At 52.1% G+C, this 9305-nt stretch overlaps 1 protein-coding gene across 3 annotated transcripts; it reads left to right on the top strand.

Moving 5' to 3' along the window:
- The first annotated feature begins 422 nt into the window (after window positions 1-422).
- Window positions 423-7135, top strand: LOC127321882 (uncharacterized). 3 transcript variants are annotated; one of them, XM_071822923.1, is made up of 5 exons: window positions 423-573; window positions 758-897; window positions 1735-1783; window positions 4329-4495; window positions 5933-7135. In XM_071822923.1, exon 5 carries the CDS (start codon window positions 6069-6071, stop codon window positions 6735-6737), a length of 669 nt encoding a protein of 222 aa, XP_071679024.1. In that variant the 5' UTR covers window positions 423-573; window positions 758-897; window positions 1735-1783; window positions 4329-4495; window positions 5933-6068; the 3' UTR covers window positions 6738-7135. The 3 variants fall into 3 exon arrangements, with proteins under 3 accessions (XP_071679024.1, XP_051206803.1, XP_071679023.1); XM_051350843.1 differs by having other exon boundaries at window positions 4322-4495; window positions 5936-7135; XM_071822922.1 differs by having other exon boundaries at window positions 4322-4495.
- Window positions 7136-9305: the final 2170 nt, after the last annotated feature.

Raw genomic sequence — 9305 nt, 5'->3', positions numbered from 1 at the left:
CGCAACAATAAGTGGTGGTTTCCGCAATTTTCTCGTAGTAGCCAGGGCAGAGTGCACATTTCTGTTCCTCAGGTGCCGCTTTGCCGTTTCAACTTTCAAGTGAAACAACTCCTGTCGCGTCTTTAAGCTGCGACTTTTTTTTGACATACTTTAAGCTGCGACTTGGTCATGGTGCTAACGAATTTGTGCATCATCTCGCAGTCCCATCTGTTGCAACTTGCAAGTGGTTACAGATGGAAATTAATCTTAAAAAAAATACAAGGTGGTCTCTCAATTAAAAAACAACAAGGTGGACGTCAACGCAATTCTTTGTGTCCAGGCCCACACACAACTGCAAGCCCGTGGCCTTCTCCTCCACGGCCTAAGGACTACCACCAACCGGCCGGCCCAAACGCACCAGGCTTGGCTCCGCGTCCGCGGACGGACGGACGGAGTCGCCGGTGCGGCGCGGTGTCACCGGCGGCGCGCGAGGGATCACACCAGGCGCCTAGCCCGATCGCCGCGTCGCGTCTCTTCGCCGAGGCCACCAATGCGGCGAGCGGTCGCCTTGGAGCTTATCGTTGAATTCCTCAGGTGACCCCAGCCAGCCCTGTCGCATTCTCCTCGGTTTGACCTGTTGCTTGCTCGGTCGCGCGCTGCGGTGGCTCTGCGCTTCGGTCACGGTGGCCTTCGTCATCCAAACCGAAGAGAAGAGCGACTCTCACCGAGGCGAAAGCTTCTCTCTTCTAATCCTCGAATTTTCTTGGAGCGATTTCAGGTTTGCGATCCAGTGCTGAAGAACGGCATGTCGTCCATGAACGGGTGATCGGGGCTCCCTGCTTGCTTTGAGATGCAGCCCAGGCGTTCGGACGAATTCCCCTGCGACCCCTCCTGGCCCGTCTGATACGAAGCTTGGAGGTATGTATCGCTCGCGCCCCCCTCTGATTCTGATACACCAGTTGCTGAATCATTGTCTCTCTAGCCTGCTTCTCGTGGTCGCTGCTTCCTCGTGCTCATTGGTTGACTTCTGGAGCTGAGCTGTGTGGCTGCTTGCTTTCCATGGTTAGAATTTGCGTCTGCTCTGGCAGGACCAGTCAGAGCATGTTCACCACCTATAGACGCTCGTATATGCTTTGATTTCCTACACCACCATTTCGGGTCAATTTGGATAATCACCTTTGGGTTGAAGTGTCTTTCAGTGGATGGAGTGTTGCTGTCAGAATCGAGTCCGGTGCAGTGCATGAATTCATGGCTTGATTTGAGCTGGCATGTTAGCACTGTTCGTGCGCCATGCTTGCCTCAACTTAGCTAAGTATGTTCTTTTGTGGCGAAAGAGACAGCTCCTATTGCCTTGCAGACTAAAATTTGGCTGTTTATATTTGTTCGTTGCCTTTTGTTATAATTGTGTTGTTGCTGCAAAAAAATAAGGTGTTATGTGCTTTCTCTATCTTTTTTTCTTCTGTGACTGTTTAAATGTCTCAATTCTGCTATACTGCAATATGATCTGTGTTGAGTGACTTTGTTCTTGGGCTTATTTTTTCTTTAGTTGTGTACAAATATACATTCTGCGCTCTCCAAGGTGTTTACAAGGTTCTCTCAGTTGTTATGCCATAACACTGAATTTCAATTAAACATGTTCAGCACTGCCGTTATTTTCCAGGAACATAATAGACACTTTTAGGATATGCGTTGTGTCTAAATTTTCTGTATCTTTGCGTACGTGTTTTTACGTTTTTTTTAACTTCGTTTATGCAGACTCTCCCAAGGGGTGCTTTAAGACTTCCAGCTGTACCTAATTCAGAAGGTGAAAATATCTTAATGCTCATCCTTTTAGTTGGTAACATAATTCTCTCGGCTTAATCCCGACAACTTTCTTGCATTCTACTACTAGACATGGCAGCTCCAGTTTTGATGTCTACTCTGCTATCCATATAGTTGAGCTGAGCATAGCTGTTGGGCTTTCAAATCATGGGCTTCCAAACGTATTGATGTCGAACTACAGTACTACGCGTCAGTGAGGATTGATCTAGACTGTGCATTTATATGTTACGACTGGTTGTTGCGCTGGAAAATCATTGTCCAGCTGTACTTTTGAGATGCATTACTTGGCTTAATATCAACCACCAGATGCGAGCTAGGTCTCCTCACCCCAGTACTCCACTCTGTGATCTAAGCCGACTGAAAATCTTTTTCGTTTCGAAAAACTGAAAGGGTGTCATCCACTGCAGTAACATTCAAGTTGGAAATGTCAATAAGTTAAACCTTTTCTGTAATTCCTCGAAAAAAAAAACCCTTTTCTGTCTGCATTTCTGCCAGATACACTAGAACTCACCATCAACAAATTATGCTGTTTTAGTCTCTTGGCCGCTTAAATTTGAACTAGGCAAGACCTTTGTTTGGATCTATATGTCAATCTGGCCTCTCTTAAAGAAATGAAGGGCAACCATTCTGCCTTAAACACAAAATCTATATGCCAATCCACTAATGGAAAGTAGGAGTATTACATAAACAGGATACTATGTCCAGAAGAGACACATATACTCCGTACAAAACAGAACAAATCAGTTGGAGATTAGGAAGTTATATCAGAATAAGATCTCAGTAGCCCGACCCCCGCGTCGTCTCCAGGGGCGGCTCGGGGGAAACCTAGCCTGCCGCCGCCGCCACCCCAGCCCCCAGGCTCCAACCCCCCTCGCCGTCGCCGGATGACTTCGCCGGGCAAAGCCCGTGCGGAAGACGGCGGCGGCGGGGCCTCTCCCGCGCGGCCGCGCTGCAATCGCGGATCGGGGCGGCAGCTCTGCTTCGGTTGGGGAGGCTCGGCCCCCTGCGGCGGCGGACGGTCCGGCGGCTCCGGGCGGCCTGGAGCCCCCCTCGCGCGCCGTGGACTCCCATGCTGCGCCTCCGGTGGCCGAGCTCCGGCTCCCCTGCACCGGCCCGGCGGCGTCGACGCCGGCAGCCCTGTGGCTGCGGCTCGTCGCGTTGGGGTGGGGTGGCGGCCTCCCCTCCTGCTTGGTAGTTCCTTTGTGCGGGGTGGCGGCCTGCTGGCTGTTGCTGGTCATCGGCGGCGCCCTGGAGGTGGTGGCCAGATCGTGCAGGATCTGGCCCGTCGACTTCGTCGGCGGCGAGGTCTGTGGTGGCCCTGCTTCGCGATGGCGCGGTCGTGGTTGCAGGTGTGTGCGGGCCAGTGGAACTGCAGGCTGGCTTCGGCCAGTTGCGTGGGGATGGTGGCCTTGATGTTCCGGGCGAAAGTCTGCCCGGCTATGTCCGGCCGGCGGTGGCTGCGCCTGCGGGCGTTGTTCCCTCGTTGGAGGCACAGCCGTGGAGCTCCCTCGGCCTCCAAGCTCGGATCAGGCTCTTCGGGTGAAAGCTTTGGCCCTGTTGGGTCGGGCGACGGGCGTCGTCTCACGTCGCTTACCTCCTTTGGGGCGTCGTCTAGAAGACCTCGATCACATCTGCTCTTCCTTTGGGCTGGACGCACACATCTTCGCGGTTGGCAGGTGTCCAACCGGCGATGTCGGTGTTCCGTGTGGCGGCTTATGTGGCAACGATGGCGTTGAAGAGTGATGGTTTGGTCGCGGCAAGACCTTGTTAGTCGGCTTGGCCCGGCGTGTCCGAGTTTCCTCCATGCTGGTCTTCCGTTGCTGTGGAGTCGGAGCTGCCATGTTCTTCGAGGTCTTCTCTTGGGCGGCGTACGATGACCTGCAAGGGGCGGTCCAGGTGAAGTTCACCTTCGGCGCGGGTCTTGCGCATCCCCTCGCCGGAGCTCGTCATCCGAGTCGGAGCTGCTTTCCCCTACACGAGGAGCCACCTGTTTGGCGTTGGCCAGCTTGAACCTCGCGGTGCCGCTTCGGCAAGGTCTTCTTTGTTGGTCGCTTCTTCGGGGAAGTCGGAGTCGCTGCGGGTGCGGAGTGATGACGATGACGCCGGTGGGTAACCTCGATGACGATCTTCGCCTAGGTGGTGTTTGTGCAGCTTCGGTGGGTTGCCAGGGTGGTTGTGTTTGCCCATGCGACGGTCGTGTTCCATGACGGTCGGCATGGGTGTTTGTACTGGTTTTTGGTCGGTTTTCCGTTAATAAACTGACCACCTTTTCTTCTCTATTAATGAAAATGGCAAGTCTTCCCTTGTTTCAAAAAAAAAAGTTGGAGATTAGGGTTTTCTGTACAGTATCAGTTTTCAGTGAGCTCTACTGACAGCGATGTTAGCTGTTGCTCCGTCGCTGTTGTCATAATTCTTCCATGGATTCGCCTTTAAGCTTACCATACTTGTAAGTGTGGGAAGTGCCATCTGTGGTCTATAGCCTTTTATTTGTCAAGATCCTCACCTGATCAGTCTCCGACAGGCCACAGACCTTCAAGAGGACTCGCTTTCCTAGTTGCCGTGACTGGATCACTGGAAAAGCACAAAGGAAGTTTCAAGTAACCTGCTCGCCCTGATCCTCTCAGGATTGTTGCTTCTTCTCCTCGAGGCACCTCGCCAAGGATCATTGGTTTCTTTCAGGATCAACTGTCGACGGGTACGTAACATGTTTGCAAGTTATAGTTATGATCGGATTCTCCCGTTGGTTTCTCTAGATTGATCTTCTTACTTAACTATTCCTAGTTTTATATTTCTTCATCAATCATCATGAGCATCCAGTACAAATTAAATATTCCAAAAGTGGAACCAGATTTTACGAATGGGCACCAACAGGGTCTCATTATTTGGTCTGAAACTACTCGGTGTCCTTTAGCAGAGCCTATGATCATGTGCCACCTTTTAAGCGGGCACACAGCAGTTTCATCTTTAGGTTTTGTTGCTATGGTGGCTGCACTAAAGAGCATCAGGGAGAGAAGTATACACTAATTACTACACATGGGCCAAAGTATGCGTGCGCGTACTTAAAGAATCATACTAACAAACTCGTTCAAAGCTAAAAGATGGTTTTATATGACGAGGTGGGGGCATCGGCTGCCGACAATGCCTCCGTGTTCTCTGCCTAACCGAGGGGACTGAGAAATTGATAATTAAGCTCGTCCTTAATAATGGTGTAGTGGATGGTCCTTCGCTCTGACTGACTAAGCGTGCGTTTGGTTCCAAACCAGAGGAGGGATGGGATGGGATGGTCCCCTTTTTATATGTGTTTGGTTATAAACTGTGAGGGATGGTACCATCCACCCAAGAGAATATACCATAAATATGCTGAACCAAGTCATCCCTTAGAATTGGCCGGCCCTCTCCATCCCTGTTTTCCTAATCTGTGGATCGACTCCTAATTCCTCTCATACTCTTTGTCATTCATGGCTCGATCCCGTCGCCGCGACCACCTCATCCAAGTCCGCCGCCGCTTCCTCGCCTCAAGCTCGCCCGCCCGCTCAACCTCGCCGCCGCCGCCCAAGATCGACAAAGAACCCAGACCGGTGTCGCGGCCGGCACTCGCGGCCAGCCTCTACTCCCCTGTGCGCTCAAAGCCGCCGCCTCAAGCTCGCCCGCCCTCCTCCACCTCGCGGCCGCCATCCAAGATCGGTAGCCACCCAGACCAACGTCGCTGGCCGCCACTCGCAGAGCCAGGCCTCTGCTCGCCAGGCGCCCATGCCGCCGCCTCAAGCTCGGTCGCCCGCCCGCCTCAACCATGCAGCCGCCATCCAAGATCGGTAGCCACCTAGATCAGCGTCACCGGCCGCCGCTCCCCGCCCGCGTTCTTCCTTGTTGATGGTTGTTGAATACGTGCGCTCGTCGCATTGTTTCCCAATTTCTGTTTAAGCTAATTGTATTTAAAAGACTGCTAACCCCTTGGTATTAAGCATTGTAAGCTAAACGGATACCATCCCATCCACTTCATTTCTTCCAAGCAAACAAAACACAAAAGACGAATCGAGGATGATCCCATCCTCCAAAACCTGGACCATCCATCCCATCCCTTTCAATGCTTCCAACCAAACGGACCCTAAGAAACTTTGCGGTATGGTACCAGCAGGAGGCGGAGGGAAGGGAGATGGTGGTGGGGCTCGTCATTACGGCCTTTTCCCTAGCAGCACAGCTCACTCCAGCAGCATCAGCAGCAGCATCGGGAGCAGCAGGGGAAAGGGAAGGAGCAGCACGCCATCGCCATGGCAGAGGAGAAGAAGAAGCACAAGCACAAGCACAAGGAGAAAGAGAAGGAGAAGAAGGACAAGGCCGCGACGGGGGAGTCGGCCAGCTTCAAGCCATGCGTGGACGTGAAGGGCATCCGTTTCGGCGGGCAGTTCATCGTCAAGTCGTTCACGGTGCGCCGCGCGTCGCCGCTGGAGCTGCTCCGGCTGCTGGACATCCCGCCGTCGTACCTGAGCGAGCTGCAGAGCCTGCCGTTCCCGTCCACCACCGCCTACATGCCCACCAGCTTCACCATCCTGGCGCACCAGGCGTGGCACACGCTCACGCTCGGCCTGGGCACCAAGAAGTCCAAGGTGGTGCTCTTCGTCTTCGAGTCTGAGGCCATGAAGTGCGCAGTGGACCAGCTCTGGCCGGCCATGATCCCGCTCGGCGACGTCAACAAGAAGCTCATCCGCGGGCTGTCCGGGAGCGAGATGGCCAGGTTCAAGTTTAGGAAAGGGTGCCTCACCATCTACGTCTACGCCGTGCGCCGGCTGGGCGCCGCGGGCTTCGTGCGCGCCGACGACCTCCGGAGGATACTGCAGGCCGTGGTGGAGCTCAAGGACTTCTTGGATCACACCGCCATGCTCGCCATGCCAAGCCAGAGGAGCATCACCTTGCAGTCCCGGACCGCGGCGGCGCAATGATCCTCCGGCGAGCTCGATCCATTTCTGCAGTGCAGGTACTATAGTTGGCTCGAAATCAATTTGCAAAGAAGTCTTGATTCTTTTTCGGTTCAATTAGTTTGTTTCACTGTCGGTGTCTCCCTCCTCTGTTGGGGAGCTGTATAGATCGGACTTGGGTATAGATCTCTATATGTTGAGCAGAAACTTTCAGCAAATTGAGCATAGATTTTCCCAAAAGGAACATTTTCCCACGGGGATCTTACATTTTTTTTAGTATACTCTATCCTGCCCCTGAAATAATCCTTCATCGGTGAAGCCATGGTCTGGTCTGTGTCATTTTCATGTAGCATTGTACATCACTTTGCTGCTACAGCTGTTGTACTGTACAGGTTTTTGGAAATTGCTGCATCTTCACTGTCCTTTTTCCTCCATGCGCTCATTATTCCGCTGAATAACAGCGGAATTTTGTATAGGAATGCTAACTACATATTGCTTTCTCCATTCTTCCTTTCCGAGAACTCTGTTGTCGGAGGTAGGAGTTATCCAGAATTCCATATTCCTGAGAGGAAAGTGAAGGGTACAGAGTCGTAGAGAAAGTGGTTGCTGCATATCTGTTTACGCGGGAGGTAGCCATCTCATCTCATTCTCGTGTGTGTATTGGTGAAGTTTTGCCAAAAAGGACCACTTGCCCCACTGAATTGCTAGAAAGGACCACCTTTTAAAATAATTGACAAAAAGAACCACCTGCAGCGTGGCGGCACGCCGGCCAGCCGACACGTGGCACGTGTCGCCACAGACGGAGGCGACAGGAGGTTGCTGCCAGAGCCACAGGCGGCAAGCTGCAGTAGACCCGCCACGTCAGCGTGCCTCTACATGGTGTGGTGGCATGGCCCACCACCACGCCGTTTCCCGCGCTGGCCTCGTGAGGTGCTCCGCCACGTCAGCCTGCCTCCACACGGTGTGGCGGTATGGCCCACCACCACATCGTTTCCCGCGCCGACCACGCGAGGTGTGCGGCCACGTCAGCATGCCTCCACACGGTGTGGTGGCATGTCGCACCACCGTGTTGTTTCCCGCGCCGGCTGGCTGACGGCGTCGCGCCGGCGTAACGTGCCGCCACCCATGCCGGTGGCAGGTCCTGCCGCCACGTGTCGCCTAGGGGTCCTGCCGCTACGTATAGGGTGGTCTTTTTTGGCAATTCCGTTCATAGGTCATCCTTTCTGGCAATTCAATGGGGCAAATGGTCCTTTTTGGCAAAACTACGTGTATTGGTAGGTAGCCAAGAAGAATATATGCTCTGTTTTCACACGTCAGGAGTGAGACTGTAGTCTACTCCAGTACTCTGCTTCGTGTCCACATGTGGTGCTGGCCAAGGTAAATTCAGACGGTAGTCCTGTTTAGACCTGGAATAATGAAAATTGCGAATAATCCAGAGTACTAGGAGGGGGACTAAGACCTACTAAGAGTACATTAACATACGGCAAGAACAATTTGTACTACGGAGTACAAGTTTTGACAAGGAGCTCGGATCGTGGATGGACTGTCAGTTTCGCTAGTGCAATACTAAATACCCTACACCCAGCAGGACAGATGCATGTGTGTCCCCATGAATCATGATCATCGTAGCAGTTAAAGTTAGTTGGGCATGCATGACACTGAACAGTTCATTGACACGACATGATCGATATTTAAGTTGTTGAGCGATGAGCTGCACTGCATGGGCCACCCACGACGCCCCCAAAATCATTAAGAACCCACCTAGCTATGCATCTCAGGATCTTTCTCAAGCCCTCGGATCTCGCTGCATCGCTGCAAAATGTAGCGCATCATACCGACACGTCTTAGTGCTCCTTTGATTTGTACGATAGGAATCTGCAGGAGCGAAGGAATTTTTCACAAGGTCTAACCTCATGTTATTTCCATATAGTACTAGTATAATTTACACTACAAGATTTTCATGGGATATAATCCTACAAATCAAACTGCTTCTGGTGGAAAAAAATTCATAGTATTTAGAAATCCTATAAATCAAGTGAGCCCCTATAGGAATCAAATGCTCGGATATTGTCGGATCAATAGTACATGCAGTTGTGCGCAAGGAGGAGCGGGGGGAAGGAGAAAATGAGGATCGGATGAATATGGGCACGAGGCGACGGCAAATCAACGATGACAAAAATGGTGGACCACGAGCGTCGGATGAATGGGTGATGAATTTTATGTCGGGCTTAGATGAATGCTTGATTGGACTATGTCATCCTCCTTGACATCACCAATGCTAATGCTGGTCGAAGCGGGAGGAGGAGCGACGGTGGAGTCATAGGAGGATGAAGGGAAAGGGGGTGGAGCGGAGGAAGAACCAATGATGTAAACAACGAGGAGACGAGAAACAACATGACACGAGGGAAGAAGACGCGTACGGGTGCGGTCTTAACGGTGACAAATAGAATGATCGGTAAACGGGAAGAGAAACACATGTGAAAGTTCAGAGATGGTAAACCTAGAAGGGGGAGGGAATAGGTTTCTACAAATTTTAATTCTTTCTTTGCAGTATTAGGCTTTGCGGAATATAAATGTGAGCCTAATACAAAC

Source organism: Lolium perenne, chromosome 1 (assembly GCF_019359855.2).
Source record: "Lolium perenne isolate Kyuss_39 chromosome 1, Kyuss_2.0, whole genome shotgun sequence".
NCBI classification, from domain to species: Eukaryota; Viridiplantae; Streptophyta; class Magnoliopsida; order Poales; family Poaceae; genus Lolium; species Lolium perenne.
This window is presented reverse-complemented; position numbering and strand designations above follow the sequence as displayed.